The sequence below is a fragment of the Physella acuta genome, unplaced genomic scaffold (genome assembly GCF_028476545.2).
Source record: "Physella acuta isolate Inbredline_101_S28 unplaced genomic scaffold, ASM2847654v3 ptg001756l, whole genome shotgun sequence".
NCBI classification, from domain to species: Eukaryota; Metazoa; Mollusca; class Gastropoda; family Physidae; genus Physella; species Physella acuta.
The window spans coordinates 106,058-130,265 of record NW_026733266.1 but is presented as its reverse complement, the minus strand read 5'-3'; the positions used below and the strand labels follow the sequence as shown (position 1 = coordinate 130,265).

The 24,208-nt window shown below is 34.8% G+C and overlaps 1 protein-coding gene across 1 annotated transcript; it reads left to right on the top strand.

The window, feature by feature from the left end:
• The first annotated feature begins 7,765 nt into the window (after window positions 1-7,765).
• On the top strand, window positions 7,766-23,022 carry LOC131930316 (wings apart-like protein homolog). The gene is made up of 17 exons (XM_059286734.1): window positions 7,766-7,878; window positions 11,576-13,987; window positions 14,147-14,212; window positions 14,546-14,710; window positions 15,683-15,819; window positions 15,903-16,014; window positions 16,152-16,388; window positions 16,503-16,614; window positions 17,657-17,760; window positions 17,896-17,972; window positions 18,114-18,265; window positions 18,577-18,692; window positions 19,292-19,426; window positions 19,743-20,010; window positions 20,155-20,243; window positions 20,542-20,637; window positions 21,220-23,022. Exons 2-17 carry the CDS (start codon window positions 11,585-11,587, stop codon window positions 21,283-21,285), a joined length of 4,335 nt encoding a protein of 1,444 aa, XP_059142717.1. The 5' UTR covers window positions 7,766-7,878; window positions 11,576-11,584; the 3' UTR covers window positions 21,286-23,022.
• The last annotated feature ends 1,186 nt before the right edge of the window (window positions 23,023-24,208 follow it).

Below are 24,208 nucleotides of genomic sequence, written 5' to 3'. Positions count from 1 at the left end.
TTGAAAATATTCGGGGAAAAAAGTGTGCACTTCGGTAGTTGAAAGCATGACCATGCACGGGGCTGGCCACAGCAAAGTTGTGAAGCTGATAAGCAGCAGTCAGCTGTCTGTATACGCCCTACTCCACATATTCTTAATGCCCCTTATCTTGTTTAAAGTTTTTACAGTATAATATTTTTTGAGTTATGAAAAGAAAATAATATAATTATTATGGAACTGGCGAGCCGCATCCTGAGATCGAAAGAGCCGCATGCAGCTCGCGAGCCGCAGGTTGCCGACCCCTGTCCTCGTTGCAACAGTACTCAAGTTATTGTGTTCACAGTCAGACACACATGCACACACACGCACACACACAAACATACGGACAAAATTACCAAGCTGCAAAAGTACTCAAGTTATTGTGTTCACAGTCAGACACACGTACACACACACGCACACACAAACATACGGAAAAAATTGCAAAACTAAGTATTTCCGACTCAGGTAGGTGTAGAACGTCCAGATTTCGATTTTTCTGCACGATTACAATGCCTCCTGTATTATGCTTAGTATAAGAGTAAGTCGTAAAGGGAAATAACTTATAAGTAAGATCGCAATAATGGTTTACAAAATCAAACAAAATCAAATTTATTAGACCTAATCGTTGTGTTTCATTTATACAAAACAAAAAAAAGCAATTAATGTTTATTTAATTTGTTTTATCTGTTTACTGTATTAAAAATTTATAATTTGGCTCTAATTTAAATATAAAAATAGTATTATTTTAACCCTTTAATTTACACAAATTCAAAATGTTTTTCTCTTAAGCACTGATAAATCAATAGTGGAGCATAGATTATTGTGTAAAATAAATAATAAAAAGTGTGAAAAAAAAAGTGTAACAGCAAGCATTATATCGTTTGCGCAGTTTCCCGTTTGCTCAATATTCGTCATTCAGGATGATCAGGGGTCGGCAACCCTTTGGGACGGAAGAAATAACATTAGATCGTCAGCACTTCAAATGCTAACTTCTTCACCTTACTGTAGCACAGAGGCGTAGCGAGGGGGGGGGGGACATATGTCCCCGGGCGCCGACCTTAGGGGGCGCCAAATTGAAAGTTTGAGGGGGGGGGTGCAAATGAAAAGTTCGAGGGGGGGGGTGCAAATCGAAAATTTGCTCCCGAGGGGGGCGCCAAATTGAAAGTATGTCCCTGGGGGCCGGGAAGGGTCGCTACGCCTCTGCTGTAGCATCCTGCAAGACTATTCCATGCGTCACATAATAGGGCCTCAACTCGCAGCATTTCTTTTAGAGCTGTCTAGTTGTACAGTGAAACGTGCATGTTTTACTGGACCTCCAAATCATCTTGAGATCTGTGAACTTATCGCCCCACAAATGTTTGGTTTTCAAATCTAGCAATTTAATTTGAAGCGAACCAGCATCAATTCCAAATAGTTCAAAGTTAATCTCATTTGTTTTTGTGTTGAGAGAATGTACTATGACTATGAACGTCAGAGTGTTTGCATTTCTTTTGAATTGCTCAAATCTCTCAGTGAACCCATCCTTCATTTTGTTTATAATAATACTGAAGTGATTCATGTTAATAATAGCGTTGGTTTTATCATGATATTTTTTTCAGATTTTTCGAAATAAAGTAATTTACTACTCTCCGTGTCTTCAACAAAATGAAGCAATTTTTTCGAAACAATCATCTTCTTCAAGCAAGGTATAGGCTGGGTTTTCCTTTCCTTGCAGTTTTAGATTTATCTCGTTTAGTTTCTTTGTGATCTCCACCATGAAGTTGAATGTTGCAATTTTGGATAGACAAGTTAATAGGAAGTACATTGAAATATGGCGTAACTAAATATTCTAATAGAATAGCGATTGTTTATTGTTTATGTTTATTATTTTATCGTTCATTACCGAGTGTTGCAGAAGAATATTTTTGTGAGTTTTTAAAATAAAATAAAATAATTGTTAATATTTGTGCATGGATCTGAAGAGCCGCATCTCGACACCAAAAGAGCCGCATGACTAGATAAGTCATTGTCTTCTCTGATACATTTTACTCCTAATCACAGCCGACCCCTCCCTCACGTCCCTAATGCCGGGTCGCTGTGAATATGTGCCATATTTTTCAAGTTATTACAATTTTTAAATTATTTTAGCCGAGTGATTAATATATCATTCCCACATCACCATGTAAACATATATTTAGCAAGTCATACAAAGCGATATTATAAAAGTTGGTAAACTGAGAAACTGATGATTCGGAATCCGACAACGGAGAGCGGTTTCCTTGTATCTTGGGCAGGCAACTGGGTCGGAAGGAAGACGTTAATATAGCTCCCGCTCAGGGGCGTCAAACTGTGAGCGGAGGGGCGGAGCGCACCTGGTAACACCCGACCTAGTGACGCCACTCCTCCGGCTAACCCTTTGACGATAATCCAGGATTGCTTCATGATCCTGACAAAGTCGCTGGGAATGCCAGAGATTGGCGATTAGTCATGGATGTCAAATCTCATTAACTCTGTGGGAGATTTGTCTAAACACGCAGCGATGCGTTAAATGATTTACACAGTTCATCGAACTGCTAGCACCCAGTCAGATTTTGTAATGTGATACGCTTTGATTTTGTTCAATCAACAACATTGGGGGATCGTTCACCGTGGGCTGTCAAGGCAGGGTATGGTTCTATCTGGGGAGGGGATAATGTTTTAACTGCGGCTTGAATTGGATGAAATTTATTGGACTTTTTCAATGTTTGGTTTTAAAAGCTAAAAGTTAAATCATTTTGTGAGTTCACGTTATATCTACGGAGATAAGAAATGGGTTTAGTACTGCAGATCAAAGTAGAATCCAAGAACTATCAACTACGTTTAAAGGGCAGCGTGGTCGAATGGTAAAGCTAAGTACTGCTAACTTGATTCGAGTTCGAATCCAGAGCTCGAGTTTATCGGACGTCCCTGAGTACATCCAGATCTGATGGGTGTCTGACGTAGATTTTAAGGCGGCTGGGCAAAGAGCTGACCTCACTATCCAACTGTATGCTGAGGTCAAACAGATGAACTCTACTTCATTTGCCCCATGTGTCTTGTCTAAAGTAGATTCGTGGACATGTCAGAGACGGATCGATTAGCAAATTTTTTTTCATAAAAAAACGTTTTAATAACAAGCTTTTATGTAATAATGCACTAAAAAGTAGAAAATAAATTATACACTACTATTTAAATTACTATAAAGAAAAGCGTGCGAGGCAAGGGAACTTAAGGTGAGGGGTGAGGGAACCTAAGGTGAGGGGTGAGGTAATTAAGTTGAGGGGTGAGGGAACCTAAGGTGAGGGGTGAGGTAATTAAGTTGAGGTGTGAGGGAACTTAAGGTGAGGGGTGATGGAACTTAATGTGAGGGATGAGGGAATTTAAGGTGAAGGGTGAGGGAACTTAATGTGAGCGATGAGAGAATTAAGGTGAGGGAATTAAGGTGAGGGTTGAGGAAACTTTGAAGTGTGAGGGAACTTAAAGTGAGGGTGAGGGAACTTAATGTGAGGGGTGAGGGAACTTAAGGTGAAGGGCGAGGGAAGGTGAGGGGTGAGGGAATTAAGGTGAGGGGTGAGGAAACTTTGAAGTGTGAGGGAACTTAAAGTGAGGGATGAGGGAACTTAATGTGAGGGGTGAGGGAACTTAAGGTGAGGGAAGGTGAGAGGTGAGCTAATTAAGGTGAGGGGTGTGGGGATCAAGGTGAGGGGTGAGGGAACTTATGGTGAGGGAACTAAGCCTCAAATTTCTCTTCCTAGATCAATCTATAGCTATAACCCCGATTCTTGTAAAATATGTATACATTTTGATACCTTTTTTACTTTCTCGTATATACGAAGTATAGAGAAAGTCTTGTGATCGTGCAAAAAAAAAATCGAGATTTTTACAAATCTCGACGTTTTACACCTCACTGATACGGAAAAACATAATTTTGCAATCTTGTCCGTATGTCTGTGTGTCTGTCTGTGTGTCTGTCTGTCTGTCTGTGTGTCCGTGTGTAAACACGATAACTTGAGTACCGTTACAGCTAGGTTGATGAAATTTCATATATAAGTATTTTATCAAAATCGTAGATCCGTATCAACTTTTGAGCGATTTCCGATAACCGGAAGTGGTACTTTTCCTACTTTGAATTTTTCAAAAGCCTATAACTTGAGTACTATTTCAGATAGATAAATGAAATTTCACATGTAAGTAAAAGATCTAATTCTCTACCTTCTGTTAAATTTTGAGTAATTTCCGTTGACTGGAAGTAGTACTTTACGCTACTTCCGATTTCTCAAAAAACTAATGTAAATTTTAAAAGTACTAATAATATTGCGCACTATTATGCGCTTTTTTATTTGGCGTTCACTTGGTGTGCAATTAATTTGTCTACGAGATTTTATTCTATTTTTAAAACTTTTAGTATTTAAAATGGATTAAAAATCATGTCTATAGCCCGAGTTCCCATCCCCTGTTATTTTATATAAGAATATTCGAGAAAGTTTAGGGGAGATCACTCCCGGTTTATTAACCTATATATTTCAGACATTCATTTAAAAAATTATATTCCCTTTTTTGAGTGATGCGATGAGAGTACTGGGATAGTCTATTCACAAGATAAAATGTTCGTATATACAAACTCTAAAGCAGTGGTTCCCAACCTTTTTCGAGTGGCGACCCCCTTTTATAAAAAGTAAGTGACCCGCGACCCCCATAGAATTAAAAACCCGAAATTAGTATGGAAATTAATAAGCAATAAAATAAGATTTTCTAGTAGACTTTCAATATGAACTACTCTTGATAACTGTTTTAATAGCATGAGTAAAATTGCATACTATTCGTGGTTAAGTTTTTAATTTTTTAAAAAATTTGTTAACGCCAACCTATGTCATTATAATTATCTTAATTTTGTATTTAATCGAAGAATAGTGTTGAAAATATATTCTCGAAAAGTCAATCAATTTTACGTTTGGGTATGAATGGTGAATACCACACCAAAATTGTGTCTGCAGTTTTTCAGCTTACTCGGAATCATTCTGCAAATCAAAAAATTCATCTTGTAATTCATCGGGAATGCTGGCGACATCAAGGGAAGAAGAGAATGGGTAATGCGTCAATGCAGATTCTTCTTTTATCAGCTCAGAGAAATAGCGATGCAGTTCGTTTTCAAGAGATTCAAGATGCCCAGAAATCGCTTCTTTCAAAATTGTAATTATCTCACAATCAGATTCATCTACCACACCGCAGAGTTTCTCAAATTTACAATATTTCCAAGATTTATTTTCTTTACTGATTTTGCAGCTTTGATAAAAATGCCCCGAGATTATCATGGAAAGTTATAATATTCGTTCATTTTCTCTGAAGTTTCAGGTTAAGCTTATCTTGATGTTCGAATACATCTGCTAGGTATGATACTCTCTCCAACCACTCTATGTCGTTTTAAGTATACCAACAAATCTTGTTTCCTATGCACTTCCAAGAACAATTGGATTTCTGATTTCAATTCAAAAACACAATTTACAACATTTCGTTTGACAGCCAGCGTACTGAAGTGTAGAAGAGCAGAACCTCGTGATCTATATTAATGTTTTTGCTCAGTTCTTTGAAGGCTCCAGATTTTATATAATTTACGACTTATACTAGCAATGGACTCTTGATGTCGATTGGTTAGGGCAGTGGTTAGGCAGCTAAATCTTTTCTGAAAGCCCGATTTTGAGCTAAAAATAGATGGCGCACCATCGGTACAAACCCCCACAGCCGTTCTAACCCATTTTAATCATCCAGTTTCAAAAAAGGTATTTATTTTCTCCGTGCTATCTTCACAAAAAGAGCAACTCTTCTTTACTATCATCCGCATGAATATATACACAGACCAGCAACTGCGAACACGAACTCACGTCTGTTGATTTATCAACTTGAAAAGCAAACAATGGTGAAAGCTTAATTTCAATAAAAAATGTGTTATTTAACATTTACGTACATGCAGCGTTTGATGAGATTTTCTCCTATTGTTTTTTTTTTGCTTGGCATTTTCTATCGCGACTTCATTTGATGCTTGCACTAATGCTGGTGAAAACTTCCTGTTCGATCAAGTCTCTGGCGTTTGCAACTAGCTTCTTACCGACGAAAGAACTCCATATATTTTTTGGTGTGCTCCGAATGACTCGTCTCAAATGACGTTTTAGTTTTGAAGATTTCATAGATTCGTGACTGATAACAACTTTGTACAGTGCGCTTTGTTTCTTCTCTATTACATTTCAAGTGATGTTAATGAAGCCGAATTTCAAAAATTCTTTTAAATATTTATGTTTTGTTTCAAATTACTAAGGTTCAGTATACCAGTTGGCGACCCCCCAGAAAGACCTTCGCGACCCCCAGGGGGGTCGCGACCCCCAGGTTGGGAACCCGTGCTCTAAAGGGTCGTTGTGTTATTTCAGCCATTTTTACCACATTCCAGCAACCTTATCAAAAGTGCAGCGACCCCTTCCAAACTATTAATTATCCAGTTGGGGGGGGGGGGGGGGGGTACATCAGGCAGGTCCCTGGTCATGCAGTCGGCGCTGAAATAAGTAAAATCAAATACCATTTTAAAAAACCAACTCAAATTTGATTGGTTTTCTGATATATATATTTTTTTTTTTTTGCTCCACGTTGACTATACTCCTCTCAATCAGACTTCCAAACTCTCCAATCTAGGCTAGGGTATCGTTATCGGCCATTGGCGCTGCCAGTTCAGACTTTGTTTACTTAATCTAAATGTCTTTTTCGTCCTAAAAAATTCAACCAACCTTTTTTTTTTAAATGCGTTAACTGTTGTTCTTTTTGTTTAAAATTTAAAACACTTATTTGATTTCTTTCTAAATATTCATTTAACTTAATCAACATTGAGTAGCCTATTTATTAATCAATTTCAATAACTGTTTATATAAATAAATGTCTTTTAGAAACGCGAATTAATATTTATTATTATTATTATTACTGTTTTTATTATTATTATTATTATTTGTTGTTGTTCTTTATTATATGTTATTGGCGACTGTGCACAAATAATTCAACCTAACCTAACCTAAATATAACAGAGTTTATACGGTAATCCTTAGTATCATCAAGCCAGGAGCAGAGTTTCTTTAAGGCATTCTTTGAGGGGAGTTAACTGAAAGAGGGAGGTGAAGCTCCAAGATATAATTTAAAAAAAGTTAAGGTACAAACAGTGGCGTCACTAGGTCGGGTGTCATCCGGTGCGGTAACTGAGAGTGTCACCCCCCCCCCCCTCCTCCAACAGTATAACGTTTTCGGTTTAGTGTCACCCTTCTCTCCCTACTATTTTACTAGATTAACTGGACAAAACGTGGTTCAGACAGAAATATTACGATCTTTCTTTGTGGTGTTACCCCCAAATAGTGTCAGCCGGTGCGGACCGCATTCCACGCCCCCACCTGGGTTGAATGTTTAATGGGGCGCTTAGACTGATAGAAGCTAGGCCTCAACCGCTTTAAGTGTTCATCAAGAGCCAATGCTGCGGGCTGAAACATTTTAAAAAGCTGTATTTTTATTAAACAGTCGTACTTCTTGTATAGGTCTATAGCTAGACTTTAATTTTATATGAATCTCGATCGATATAGAAAAATAACGCATAACTCATTTTATTAGCATGTTAGGCATATGGATCAATTAGGCCAAATTACCTACAAGTTTGTACGAACTTTGCGGCTGTATGATGAGCCGTGTTCCTGCATGAGCAGCATGGTGCGCATGCGTATGTGAAGTAAACTTGTACTGAGAAAGAAAATGGCGGTCTTCCCAAAGAGAAAACAGAATTTTAGAACATTTTAGATTAACTGGTCAATGAAATTAAATTTATCGTAAAATTTATACCCCAAGGTAAAACGCTAAAAAGATATCTCCTTAATATGCACGATTTATTACATTTAAACAGCCTATTTAAAGTAATATAAAGAGATTTTCGCCGGTGAGACTGGTGATCCATGAACTCTCTGCCACTTCTCGGTATTTTCGTGCTGTCGCATTCGTGTCACAACTATTATCTCAAACTTTGATTAATTGTAGCCTAACTGATACTCATAATTTAGTGTATTGATATAGATCTATAAATGACATATTATTAAACTTAATAAAAAATCAACTGTAAAACCACCCTCAAGTTAGTAGGCCTATTAAAATTACAGAAGAAAATTATTCACACAATTCACCCCCTTTTAAAACTTTATTTTGTTTTAAGATGAGATTCAGTTTTCTAGCAACTAAAAGACTAGATCCCTAGAAGGGATCTGTATTGTAACATTTTTATTGAGGCCTTTTCAGAGTCTACATCAGTTTTAGATCTAAATTGTGGTGATATTATTAGAAGATTGAGGCCCGAGTGATGCTACTGCTAGAGGGTAAAACTCCATTTTAGCGCATTTTATTCCCCGCTTCCCGTTCACCTCCTTTTGAGCCTATTTTATTATAAACACAACCAAAACATAAGAAAACATTGGGCTTATTTCTTTATGAAGTTTGGTTTTGATAATTTACTTTAGTCAAATCTTAAGAAGAATTCCAAATTTGAAATATTGAATGTGCTATGTTAGTGTGTCAGTTAAGATATTCATGGCAATGTGTGAAGTACAAACACACGATTGCAAGACGGTTAAGTTTGTATTGTTACAAGTATCTCCCACGCATGATACTATAAATAAACTTTTATGAACTCACATTGACCCCAAAACTGAGGCCAACACTTTTTCAAATAGCTATTGCCCAAACTATGACGTATGCTGATAATTAAAGTCAATATGAACTCACGGTGAACCCTCAACCGTGTAGGGCTTTTTCTCCTGCTGACGATCAGATCACACGCTATTTAATTGGAACTGTCCTAATGCTTTTTTATATTGTTTTTTTTACCTTTTCTAATTAAAACTCACATTCATTTCATAAAATAAGTAGATCTAGCTCTAATCCTAGTGTTTTCCTAAAGTTTTTTTGAGTTTCGGTTGTGTTTATAATAAAATACGCTCATCCGGAGGTGAATGTGGAGCGGCAAATAAAATACGCGAAAATGGAGTTTTAGCCTGTTAGAGTTAGTACAGTTAGTTAGAAGTTTAGTCATTAAGTCTTAAATATTAAAAGTGACTTCTCTTACCATGGGCAGACCAAATTGATATTACAGGTTTTGGTATTTTTTCCTGTAAGACCTAGCAATAGAGGTGAGCGGTTCTCAATGGGTTGAGTGAAAACAGTGCAGGGACATGACTTTTCTGATTTTTCACAGAAATAAAAATTTTCCAACAGAGCTGCAATTTTCCTCTGCTAATTTCAATTTCTCTAAATTGTTCTGCTGAATTTTTATTTTTGCCTATTTTTTTCCTCGAAGTTTTTAAGAAATTAGGAAAAAACATAAGATATTACAAAACATTACATCTCAAATGTAGCAAATAGTCTGGTCCAATACAATTTACTTTAATTTTTCGAAGTCTTGTCACATTCCTGAAACTGCTAGTCTTGCAGAATCAGTTTATTATTTCAATATAAGACTATCTAGGCCCTATATAGAAATGAATGCTCTTCTGTCCTATGCCAGAATAAACTGAAACAATTTGAAAAAATGATAGGTTAAGTTTTATTTTAAATTTTGAAATACAGGTTTTTCTTGTCAGTCTCCACATAAAAGATACATTTTTAGTGCAATAGATCTCAACCCCAAAAAATAAGTCCTATCTTAAAGGTTTAGAATGAAATTTTGAAAATTTAAGTTTGACAATTTTGAAAAAAATTTCTCTCAAAAAATGCTTTTAAACCTGGAAAAAATGTTTTTACGATTGTTATTTTTTAAAAACATTAGGCCTAAGTCTTGGGTCTAAGTTCTTTGAACTCTAGCCTGTTTTAAAAATGTATAGGGCCTACAAAATGTTTAAAATGTTAAGCCTAATTTTAGGGGTATTTAAGAAATTACTATATATTTATTTTACCATCATTAAACCACTTGATAGATTACTATATTCAATAACAGAATAGCTAGACGCAACCACCCTAACAGGTTGGTGAGCTGTGGTTCATGAGAATGTTTATGATCCAAGAGACGGTCTATCTTGTAAAGGCTATTAGGGGCGTTCTTTCATAATAGTTTTGGTTGCTAAAATATGTAAAAGATCTCATGAGTAACCAAAGCTTTCATGCAAGAAACAAGTTAGTTTTATTTTCTTATTTTCAGTGCATTCAAAAGCTTGCTATTAGAAAGTTTTTTTTAGATTTGTTTTATTTATATTTAACTCCTGCATATTTAAATTTATTTTATTGAAATTATTGAACAGAGAAAGAATGAAATACCGTAATGTAATGGTAAAATCATTAGTTAACACTATTTGTAGTTTATAAATTTATAATGAGGCTTACTGTAAAAAAGATTTATAGCAATTATAGCTTTTATTAGGTCTGGAATTTTTAGTATGACATATGTCTATAGTCTAAAGACAGTGTGAAAACCCTGTTATTTTTAAAAAAATATCTTTTAGTATTTTCAAAAATTATCTAATTCTATTCATTATTAACTAGCCATTACGAACTATTTGTATTGTACAAAGCAACTATTTGTATTGTACAAAGCGTGGTAATAGAAATATACCTATACATTAACATGTTAATATGCAGTTGTTTTTTAAAAATTGCCTCTGTTTAAAGAATATATGTAGGGTAGGCCTGCATCTTAAGATACTAAAATAAAATAATTAAAGCTGTACTTACAAGGTGGACAAAGAAAATATACCAGTATCTTTGATACCATTGAGATGTCTCTCTTGTAAATGTTAAATCTCTATTCTAAATCATATTCCTTAACTATTTAACAGTAAGAATCCTAAAAAAAAAAGTAACAATTGTCCCCACAAACAAATCCAAAACACAAATTAGGAATATAAAATATATTAGGTTTTAATTTAATTTTTACTATTTATCAAAGAACTTTACAGCAGAAGATCCAATATTTACCGAGAATTCCACTTTATGGGATCAGTTTTATGTGAAAGATTTCAAATGCTTTTAAACAAAAGTAATGAATCTTTTAGAACCATAACATTAGCACCAGTCTAGTTTTATTATTAAGGCTTATTTTATTTATTGTCAATTTTTATTATTGATGCAAGTTTGTTAACGTTAATTTAGAATGATAACGTATACTCTTAATTACATGAAGTCACTGTCTATAAGCTGCATTCCTTTTTTTATTGTATTAAATTAAAACTGATCTACTGGCTAAAAGGATACTTGCCTAAAAAAAATGTATCCGTCAATCAATATTATCATCTTTATGAATATAAAGGTATAGGTTTACAAGGGTTTGGATTTAAATTTTCATTGTGATACAATGTGCTTTACATCAAGCAAATCAATTTTTGTAGCATGTGTAGAGCTTTACATATGCTATCAACTGAATAATTTAGACACCAATACTGTTTGCCTAAAGGGCATTATTAGCTTGTATCTATATTAGCTTTAATTATATCCAGTATAAATGAAATTTATTCATAAAATTTGATCATTGTTTTAAACATAAATTGAAATATTCACCTTTAACTTGTAGGTCTGAACAATGAGTGAAGAAGACGCACCACCCCCACGGTTTGCTGGCCGCACTTACAGCCGGTCAAAACAAAAGCCAGCAAATAAAACAATCGATGAAGCAGCTGACAGTAAGACTCCACTAAAGGCAGCAATGTCAATATCAAAATGGGGAAAGACTAACTATAACTATGTTCCCCTGCGTGAAGGCACGGACGGCAGCTCTGACGCCAAGAAGGTGAAGCTGGAAGTGAAGGCAGAAGATCCCTTCAGCTTTGAAACAGAAGACAAAAGGAAGTTAAGTCCTGTCAAGAAACAGGTTCCTGCACCACAGCCAGATGTAAAACATTCGACAAAACTTCCTGCCTCAAGGATACTTGTTAGTGACGAAGTTATTGATATCAGTATGGACGAACCTGTTGTGACTAAACAAGAAGGGAAAGCAGCCTCGTTCCGCACCTATACAAGAACATCCCCAAAAAAGCCGATCATTATGGATCAGTTTATAGAAGTGGGCAAGACAGAAGTTTCAGCTACTGGCGAAACATTTTTTTTCACCGATTCAAAGTCTAATCTCAAGCAAGAGATGTTCACAGATGCCCAGGTGGAGGTGAAGGATGAAGATGATGAGTTGTTTCCTGTCCAGTTTAAAAGAGACCCACTTAAAACTTACTCAGGTGAAGTTGTTACGCCCATTGACAAGCCAGATTCACCTCCACGAAGGAAGTCTAACTATAAAAGAAAGGGTGGGCCGAGAGGGAGAAAACCTCTGACTGTGTCCGACCCTGATTTGATAGAAGAATACAAAAGAAATTACGCAGCTCAACAGCTGAAAGGAAAACCAGATACAGCGACAGGCGGACTAAACAACTCGATGGTGGTATCTAAACAAGAAATGGCCAATGAAGACCAAGGTACCACCGTTGTAGTTGTTTGCAAACCAAAATCACAACTTGAAAAAAATGAAGCCAAAAATGCAGCAAAGAATGCCAAAGCGAAAGCTGTTGCTTCTGATGTTTCTTCTCAGGATAGCGTTGGGGAGAACGGAAGTACAACATCTACCCCTGTTAATTTAGAAAGTGTTTCTTATGGTTCTGTTAAAATTGTTTCACACCTGGCAGCTGATTCTGAGCCATCCTCACAGAGCAGTGTTTCCTCCCCTTCCTCCACAGCGACCGCTCACAAACGAGCAGCCCAAGGTGGTAAAAGCTTGAACACCGATTCTGCCTCATCTCAGTCATTTAATTCTCCTGCTTCATCAGACACTTCAACTCCCGGGCAAAGCAAGCGCTACAGAATATTTAAATCACGTACACCTCAAGTTGAGGAATACCTAAAGCCACCTGTGTTTAAAGGTGATGAAGAGGATGAGGTGATGGAGTTTTCTGTTAGTGCCAGCGAGCAAGAGGCAGGTGGAACTCAGGAACTGTCCATGACAGATGATGAGAAGGTGGTCTATGTTGAAATTGGAATTGAATCGCCTTCATTGTCTTTAGAAAGTGCACATGTTGAGTTAGGTGTTAATAATGAACAGGTAGATTCCTCTGGAGCACTGACAACTGTTGCTGCTCACCTCCAAGCCATTCAAGAGTCATTAGATTCACCTAATCAACAAGGTAAGTCTAATGCCAAGACTAAAGTTGACACAGACTTGGGGAGAGGATCAAGCAAGAATTATGCAGATCGGCAGCAAACAGATTGTGCTACTTCGGATGTCTCGACCTCGCAGGATACTGTTAGTGAGAATGGAGAAGCAGACACATCTGCTGGCTCAGAACGTGTGGTGTACACCACACGATCCTCTACGAAGATTGTGGCAGCTAACTCGGAAGGACCATCAGCAGCTGTGAAGAGAGTTTCTCAAGGTGCAAAAAACTTGAATACTGACTCTGCTCTATCTCAGGCTACAGCTGACAATGCATCTGGCCAAGGGAAATCCTACAGAATATTCAAATCACGTAAACCGCAGGTCGAAGAGTATCTGAAGCCTCCTGTGTTTAAAGGGGATGAGGAGGATGAGGGAATGGAAGAAGAAACACAAGATTCATCAGAAGATTTAAAATTAATGTATGTTGATATGGAAATGGATTTAGAAGAAATAAAAGCCTCACAAGGCTCTTCTACTGTTGTTGATGATAATGATCACACTGATGTCAAGCAGAAAGATCCTTTAGCAGCAAGGGAACTTCTGGCAGCTCGTCTTCGCAACCTGGACAAGGGTCAAGATTCCGATTCTACTGGGGAACCAGACAATTTGTCTGAATGCTCAGAGAACCTTCAGTCTCTAGAATCTCCTTCAAACAGCCAAACGACGTCAGAAAGCAGCCAGAAGGATGTGACTAGTGCTCCAAGAAAATTTTTCAAATCAAAAAAATCTTTATCTAATTCATCTGATCTACAGAGGAAGCTACTTGGTGGCAGCCCACATAAAGGGGTAAGTTGTTTTTTAAACTTAATTATCATGACTTGTATGTTTATTTCTTTTTTTTCAATGAAATTTATAAATTAATTTGTAAAATTTCACCATGTGAAATATAAATATTTAAAAATTAAGATAATTGTTTTAATTAGTTGAATGTACAACTATTTTCAGTCACCTGCTAAAGCAACTTATAATGCACGTTCCTGGTACAAAGAGCATGAGCAGGAGGAAAGGGAGGTAAGATCTTGTTTATTTACCTTGGAACCCAATCAATAAAATCTAATCTCATCAGCCAGAAGATCTAGTTACAGCAATCCCATATTTGTAACCTGATAGCAGTAGAGTTGTTCTTTTTTTAGTTTCATCAGGATCTAGGCAGACATTGGATAGAATTCAGCTTACTTTATTTAATTTCTCTCCTTATTGCTTAAATAATTATTGTTCATTTATATTATTTTTGCTTATTTTTTTAATTGAAAATTTAACAAATTTAATGTGTTATTTGGAAATGTTCATTCTAAATTATTTCTACCTTAAAATATTGGTTTTAAACACACTCAAAAACTACAGGAATCATCAGTAAAAAGTGGCAGTAAAAATGTAGAGAAAGAAGATGATATTGTGCTAATAAAAGATTCCAGTAGGGGTCCAAAGTTGAAGAGAGAAGTACATTGGCCAGAAGGACAGCACGAAGAAGCCTACACTTCTCTCAGAGTTAGCAAAACTCATAAGGAGGTATTGGTCATTTCAAGGATTTTAGCGTTCACCCGTTTCATTCTTTCTATGCATAACTATTTTCCTTATTTACTGTTGTCATATTTCTAAGACTGAGTCCCTGAAATTGCTTCATTTGTCCGACAAATTATTACTGCTAATGATAGTTTTGTTTAATAATAATTTCAGTTATATCGTGTTTAAAAAAGCTTTCTCAATCATCTAAGAATAACTTTTATTCACTGTTAACATATTTAAATGTTATAGTTCGTTACAACAGAGTTCTTGAGGTTGCTTCATTCGTACAACTAAACATTTCTCCTTAAGATAATTTCGTTTAATAATGTAATGTCATTTTACTTATACTATGTTCTTAAGTAAGAAAGTCTTTCTATGAATGACTTTTTCTCTATATACTGTTTTCTATGTGAATGTTGCCATATTTCTTAATTCCAAGGGTTCCTAAGGTTTCTTTATTTGTCTGACTAATCATTTCTCCTAATTATAGTTTTTTGTAATGGTTTAAGTCATATCATGTTATGTAAGAAAGATTTTTTAAAAATAAATGTTACGGTTATAGATGCTAAAACAAAACTTATGTGATTCTACCTCCATCTCTCTTCTTGGCTATTATTAAAAGTTCTCATTAATTTTCATTGCTATTTATTAATTAATCAAAATAAGTTTTTAATATTTAAACACATCATTTTAGTGCCAGGTTATTTTTGTTCAATTTTTTTTTTTCAAATGTGTTTAACAAATGGTAAATGTAATCAATATTTACTAAAAGGTTGTATGTGAGTATGTTGTTAGGTTGTTCTTTAGATATTTTAGTTAAAATTTCAGCATATATTATGCAAATAAATATCAGTTTTGTACTCTACTTCTTTTGTATCTGAATATAGATAAATAAATTTTTTATCAAAAGTGAGATTAAGTGAAATTAATAATGACTGTACAGTGTGTTAATATAATAATGTAACTATTTCCCAGCTCTACACTGTGGTTCACAATGTGAAACAAACACATGAGGTACAGGAGCTAGGGGAGGCCCAGGACTTTATGGATGATGTGGATTATCTCCTTGGAAGTTTACAGAACACAAAGTCCATTTCTGAACGCTGCCTTAGGTAGTGAAGTTTTTGACTCATTAAAAAGTAAGAAAGTTTAAAAAGTTAACAATTTATTTTAAACTTGTTTTTTTTTCCCCCAGTTGTTTGACTTTAGCTGGAAAATGCATTTCACCAGCTTTTAGAATGCACATTCGTGCCCATGGGACTGTGACTAAAATATTTAGTCTACTCCGTGATGCCTGCTCTGATCCTGTAAGCTCAATATTTTTTATTTTTTGTTTAACATGGTTACCTAACTCAGTGATTAAAATTAGAAAGTTTTTGGCTAAATGTAGAAAGTGTTTGGTCATAAGCTCATTATCCAAGTGTAAATTTTCCTGCTCTGCTAGTGTTTGGCTTTGAGTACATCAGCAATAATGTTCATGCTGAGTCGAGACCGTCTGAACATGGACCTGGACAAAGACAGCCTAAATCTGATGCTCAAGTTGAATGAAGTTGATGCATTAGACAAAGCTACTGCCTCTACCCTCAGCCACCTGGAAAAAACCAAACAGCGAGTGCAGGAGCTGCTGGCCCAGTTGCAACAAGAGACACATGCCAGAGAAATTGACTTGGGATTTGTATCTGTGAGTGTTTTTATATTACATGGGTCAGCTTTTATTTTTTGTACCCATAATAAAAAATAGATAATTATTATTGTACTGAGCTACTGTTTAATTTTTTGTTTATTTGCTGTACAGACTGGCAACCTAGCAATGGAATCATTACTAAGTTTAACCTCAAGAAGGGCTGGTGAGTGGTTCAAAGAGGAGCTGCGTTCTGTTGGAGGCCTTGATCACATTGTTGATTCTGGTAAGTCTAGTTTATAAAAATCTTCATGGGTATTTCAATTTATTTAATTAGTAATGTTAACAACAGTAGACACAAAGGCCTTTTTTCACATTGGCCATTTTAAATAAACCGGGATGGGAACTCGGGCTATAGACATGATTTTTAATCCATTTTAAATACTTAAAGTTTTAAGAATAAAATAAAATCTCGTAGACAAAAGAATTGCACACCAAGTGAACGCTAAATAAAAAAGTGCATAATAGTGCGCAATATTATTAGTACTTTAAAAATTTACATTAGTTTTTTGAGAAAACGGAAGTAGCGTAAATTATTACTTCCGTTCAACGGAAATGACTCAAAATTTAACAGAAGGTAGAGATTTAGATCTTTTACTTACATGTGAAAGTTCGTTTATCTATCTGAAATAGTACTCAAGTTATAGGCTTTTGAAAATTTCAAAGTAGGAAAAGTACCACTTCCGGTTATCAGAAATCGCTCAAAAGTTGATACGGATCTACGATTTTGATAAAATACTTATATATGAAATTTCATTAACCTAGCTGTAACGGTACTCAAGTTATCGTGTTTACACACACACAGACACACAGACAGACACACAGACATATGTACAAGATTGCAAAATTATGTTTTTCCATATCAGTGAGATGTAAAACGTCGAGATTTATATATATATTTTTTTTTTGCACGATTACAATACTTTCTCTATACTTCGTATATACGAGAAAGTAAAAACAAACACATTTCCAGTTGGCTTAAACAAAGAAGCATAACTCTGTTTTACTTATTTAATAGAAAGCCCAACTAAGTGAATCTAATTTTTTAAGCTTTGTTTTATTGCTAAATACAATAAAAAAAAGTTGTGCTGTTTAATTTGTCATACATTTATGAATACATTTCAGTAAAGTAATACAAATGAATATAATTTCTACAAATATTTAAATTTGATTTTTGCTATGTTTAATAAAAATTTGAAAATACAGTTTCAACTTAATGCCACCATCTAACTTCTGACTTGCATGTGTTTTCTATCATCTCTAATCAGTGAATGCCTGTGAAAAGAACCTTCCTAATGACCTCACTAAACAGATACAAACTTCACTGCCAGTTTTGAGGAAACTAGACAGATGTTTACGAGTATTGGAAAATGTAAGACCCTAGTTAATCAAATTGGTGAACTGTTTTTTTTAAAGTGATGTTTAAAATGTTTACTCTGTTAAAAAATCTTAACTCATGTAAAATTGTACCACATTTTAATATCCTGTTGTCTTATCTTATTTTTAGATCAGCTTTATGAACTCTGACAACCAAAATTATTTGATTGCTTATAAAAATGCTTCTCTCCTTCAGTCATGTACCAGGTCAGTAATGAATACTCTCTCCGTTGACTTGCTATATTTAAATACATTTGTTGTTATGCGCTTCTATTTTTAAAAAAAAGTTCTTCAAATTTCTACGTATGTTTATACGACTATAAATGTAATATTTTAAACTATCTGCAGAACACTCTTGCTTTGTCAGCAGTGCATGCCAACATATGCACTACATGACAACACAGAAACTAACAAAGCATTGAAAGATTTACCCGGCTACACCGTTTTAGTGTGTATGCTTGCAGTTCTTAGGGTGTTGTTGAATGTCACTCATGAACACAGTAAGTTTAGCTTACCCTCAGAAGTGTGCTACTATGTCAGCAGGATGTGTTTGATAATCTCTGCTAGATCCATCGTCTAGCCCTTATCCTTCCTTATTTATGACTAGTTCTTTGAGCAATTTTGACATAGAACAATCTCAGTGCATTACAAAATGCCTCTATAATAAGTGAACATTTTTAAAAATATTTGTTCATTTTCTTTTTTAGCTTAAATTCTTTTAATGTCCTGTATTTTAAGAAAATAGTTGTTATGTCGAGAGAAATACTCTATTGACATGTAAGTTTTTTACAACTTATTTTTTCTTTCCTAGAACTTGGTGATCTAGATCCTGCTAGTGAAACACTGCTGATGGAAACCATACTGAAATGTCTAACCACAACCCAATGGTGTATCCCTGTGGAACAGAGGTTTGACATGGCTATCTTGGTACGCTGGCTTTACATAACTCACTTGTCTCACTACCAGATACAACTTGTTGGTTTTTGTTTTGTTTTTTTTAGGAATTTTAAGTTTTTCACTTTAAAGAAAACTTTGTTTGAAATTTTTTTTTAAATTTAAATAATTGTAATTATTTTATTCCTTGAGCTTTCTTTTTACCTGGAAAATACTTTCTCAGCATGAGAAAGAAATGAAATTTTTGTTTGTAGTCTGTTACATTTTTGCTCATTAGCAAAGTACTTGATGGTTTCTATGACAGTTGCAGTAGAGTTAAGCTATCAATTCAAATACATCAAGTCTGTGGTGAAGTTCTCTTTTATCTAATATCTTTCTTTGATCTTTGAGTGGTCACACAATGCACCAATAACTGAGTGACCTGTCTCTAGCTAAAACCTCTGCCTGTTGGAAAATTAGGCAACTCTCCTTCCATTGTTCTTTATCATTGATCTTCTGAAAAATTGTTTCTATTGGCCTTGCTTGTTTTCTCTTGCTGTGTGGTGTCCATGACTCAACCATCTCTATCTTACTGTGCTGATGACTGCCATTTGTAGACTTGTTCATAGCTGATGTTTTCTTCTGTTGGACAGTGTCTGGGGTTATTGATCAACATGGTAGAGAACAGGAAGACAAATCGTGAGATCATGATGAAGATGGAAACACAGGTGAAATACACTGAGAGATCACAGTCTAAAACAATGAGTGCCATTAAAGCTGTTGTAGAGGTAAGTAATGTCTCTTAACTTGTACCATAGAAATATACCGTACAGTCTTCTCTTTGTTCGTATGGCTTACAGTTTTTATTCACTTTAGTTAAACACTGAGGGGCAGACTTTTATAATCAAAATATTTGATGGAACTGTTTGGTGAAATTGGATTTAATGGTATCTCAATATATGAAATGCTCTTTACGAACGTGGTGGAGAAATTGGGGAATAGTTTTAAATTTTAAGAGTTTCATGTTAATTGTATAAAAAAATCAATGTTCTGATGTCTTTTAAGTCTTAAGTTTATTCATCCAATTGTAATGTATGTTTCCAGCTGTTTGTCCAAAGAGAACATGCAGCTCGTGAAATGGAAGAAGATACTGAAGGGACACCAGAGACCTCCATGGCCGACTCCCCCAACAAGAGTGGGGAGTGGAAGGAGTCTGACTCAGGTATTCAGTGGATCACAAACAATCTGAAGAAAGCTAAGGAAGAAGAAGAAAAGCTAATGAAAAACTCAGGAACTGTCAAGGATGAGAACACAGAGGGGGATGAGGCCAACCAGAGTATCCTGGAGGATGATGAAGAAACATTTACCAAAGGTAGCATTTTTTATCTAGTTGAATTGTAGGTTTCAATATTGTTCACCTATCTTTAAAGGTAATCAAGATAAAAAATAATTAACGAATAATTTTTTAAATGTTTCTTGAATGTTAGAGCTACTAAAGAAATAATTTATTCTGTAGCCCTTCATAAAGCTGGAAAGCACATGGAGAACAGCATTGTGGCATCATATGCAGGGCTTTTGCTAGGGACAACCATCATTGATAACATGGTAATCTTTAATGATAAGCCTAAGTGTTAAAATATCTGCATGTCCTTGAGCATTTATACCACCTTTGTTCTGGAATAGGTTCACAACTATAAAAAGAGATGTTCTAAGCTAGTCTAGTTGTGAACTTCCAACTGTACTTAAGGACTCAGTGGAGATAATTAGATATAACTGTAGTCAGTCAGTCTTTTTTAACTAGGATAGATATGAGTATTGTTTTAAGTGGATACTTTTTGATGTTGGTTGTAGTCTCTGGTCTAAGACCATGACATAATGTGACACATTTTGTACCTTTTCCTAGGAGTATGCTGCAACAGTAAAGAAACTCATTCCAAATGAAGACTTTGGTCCCATGGTTAAAATGTTGAAGAAATTCCTCAACTTCATGAGCTTAACTGTAAGTACTAGAGAACTCTTTTGACAGCTTTTAAATTATCTTCCGCAGCTTTTACCCCATGCAAAAAACATTAATTTTTTCAGACTAGCTTAACAGATTTTTGTCTTTTAATAATTTACCAGAGGGTTTTTTTTTATATGATACTGTCAATACATCTGAAATGTACATTTACTTTTGCATAGTAATGTTATTATCAGTTGTAAAAATACTAGCTTAAAATAAATAAATTTAATTTGTTTTTTGATAGTTCTATCATTAGCAGTCAATTTTTTATTTTTTTTATGATAAAAATATATTTTTTAAATTATGGGGACTCTATTTAGCAACATTAAATCCATTTAATCCACTCAGGGCTTTGACTTTCATGTAACTAACTAAAATAAAACTATTTTCCTTTAAAACCTATTTTAATTACATGTAAATATTTTAAAAGTATTATGGTTAGGAAATTTGCGAAATTTTCTCTCCATTATTAAAATGACAGTTCATTGCATATTTTAAAATGATCTCTTCCCTATTTCTCACATTTTTCTATTATTATAAATACAGAAGCAGTTTTTAAACTATCTTTTTTTTCCCCAGACTGCGTTTGGCAGCACAGATGTTAATGGCATCACGAAGGTTATTGAAGTTTTGGAAAATGCGTGATATTAAACCCTAAAATCATGTTGTGCTTATATTTCGATTCTGTAGGGAGTTTGAATGTTGAGTTATCCCTTGAGAATCTTCCTCTGAGTAAGCTTAAAGGAAAGTTTAAAAAAAAACAAGTTTTGTTTGGAAATTTGAATAACTTGTTAAAATTTACAATTTTTTGTCTTGTTTCTTTTTTCATTTTGATGTTAACTACTACAGGTTTATACATTTTTAAAATTGTGTATATTGACCAAATATTAAGTAAGTTTCTTCTCATAACACAGATTATTAATCATATTCACTCCCAGCCAAATTTGATTTATAATCTCCCTTTGTCTTGCAATGTCCTAGGTTTTAGTTTGTATTTTTTCTCTACTGTCCTCCTTGTAATATTTTATCTCTGGCCATCTTAATTAAGCAATGATTTTCATCCTGTTTATTTTAAATGTGGGCGAATTCAGTGTAGTATTTAATACATGATTTTGTTTTGCCCAAATTGAATGTATTCAAAGATATTTTTTGTTTCTTGAATTGATTGCTTATAGTTATATTAATCTTTGGTAATTATACTCGCACTTGGAAATACTTTATAATTGAATTTTTGGTAATCACTTTATATTGGTTTTCGGTAATTGATTTTTATTGGATTTTTATTGACAGCCAGCCATATTCTACATATACCATTTCATGGATAGTGAACGCAATAGACTTCTATCTCTATATGATTTTGTTTGCATTTACCATTTTCTATTTCATTTTGCTCAGCTTAATACTTACTCTTTGCTCAGATCTGCTAGACTTTTAGATTTCATATTTTCCCTAACACAAAATAGAGGTTCATTCGCTATATTTTACACTTTGTTTTTACCTCTGTTCAAAGAACATTTAGATATATCTGTTTATTAGTAAAATACATTTTTAGTTCATAATTTTTATTTTATCTAGTTAAAACTACTCCTTATACTTAAAAGGTTTATATGTTGTAAGTTCAATAATTTGTGTATCAGGGGTGCTTGTTTTAGTAGTTTCCAAATGAATTTATATCACTAACTTTGTTAACATGAGTCCCCCATATGTAGACTACTTTATGCTTCCCATTTGTACATAGATTTCATTGCTTCACCTTCAAACATACATTTTTCTTGTAAATAAATTGTTCTTTTTTTAATCAGTAATGGAACTTGAATTTTTATCTCAATATATTTTTGTGTTACTCTGGACAAGGGGCTTGTAAGCTACTACCAACTGGTTTACAGGGGTTGAAAGACATGTTTAAATGGGATTAAAGCTTCATTTTTCTTCTACTATATTTATACCAAGTGTATCTGCATTACATTTGATACATTTATATCCTGACATCCCATGTATTTTACTCAACACGTCATGGTGTCGAGTATTGCAGGTCTAGGAGTTTGATGATGTTTGTTGTGTGATCACATCTCCATACTAGAGTAGTCTCAGCTTGTCCACTTGTTGACTCTGTAGCTCCATACGCCCATTCATCTATTCCATGTATTTATATAAAGCATCTGTAGGCATGTGTTGTACATATTGTTACACCATCATTGAAAAAAATCTAGCTTAAAACAAAATTGCTTGAAAAAATAAACATTGCATTATCACTTGAGTGGGTACTGTCTTTTGTTGCTTGGAGAGGCTGAAAAAAAAAATTTCAAAAGCTCAATTTTAAAACAAATTCCTTGAAGTTGATTGATTAAAATGTACATTGATTCAACATTAAAAGATTTGTTGACTAGGTATTTGATTGATGTGTTATTTGTTTACACATTTTTAATGTTTGGTGTCTTGGGGAGGGGGGGGGGGGGGGGGGGGAACGACTTGTAGGGGAGACAAGAAAGGTATTTCTTTTTAAAATTACTGCCCCTAAATTTCCTTGTCCACTTACAATTTTAATGCTATTTATAGCTTATTTTGTCTTATCAAACAGCAGCATGGATATTGTTTCAAATAACACAATAGGACTTTGTAAAAAAGTGCAGCAGCAGGCCTACGAGTAGTGTTAAAGTTAATATCTACCACTATACACTATTGTAAACCTGGTATGCAGTCATTTTGTTTGATGCAACAAGCACCGCCTACTACATTGTGCATACACAATCCTTAAAGGGGATGTTGATATATATTTACTACCATACTTTTTTTGGTACTATGTATGTATCACTGATGAAAACAATATGGCTAGTACTCAGCTAGCCATGGTTTACAGTAAAAAAAAGGGTCCAGCTTCAGTTCTAGCTTACTTACAGTAAATTATGACATAACTTGCTGTAAAGCATTGTCTAGATTACAGTAAAGAGTGTCCTGGCTTGCTGTAAATCATGGCCTAGCCTATTGTAAAATATGGCCTAGCGTTCATTAAAACATGGTCTGTCTACCTGTAATACACAGTCAAGCTTACTGTAAAGCATGGCATAACCGTGGCTCGTGATTTACTGTAATATTCGGGTGTATGAAATAAAATGTTGGCCCTAAGCCTCAAGGTCTGAAGAAATCAGACACTATTATTAAGCCATTTGCAAATCTTTCCTATGGTCATCAAAAACCATGTTGTATTCCCCATTAAATTACTGCCAATGATAGACGTGGTTCTTATCATACATCTTGATATGCAATAGATCTCTGCATCTACTAGCGTCGTGTCACACACACAGTCGTTTTTTGTAACTTTATCATGGCGGAATACTAGATCTATATCTAACCGTATGCACATAACTCATGCATGACATATGTCAATACCACATACACGTCATGTACTTGCCAGATGTCATCACTCCCAACAACACACCAGCCGAACTTGATCTGCGATATTGATTTCGAAATTCGATCAACCAGACAGGCCGCTACGATATCTTCCGCGCGACTAGCTCATAATACGGCAGATGTTGCGTCAGATTTGACAGCTGCTCCGCGGAGTATC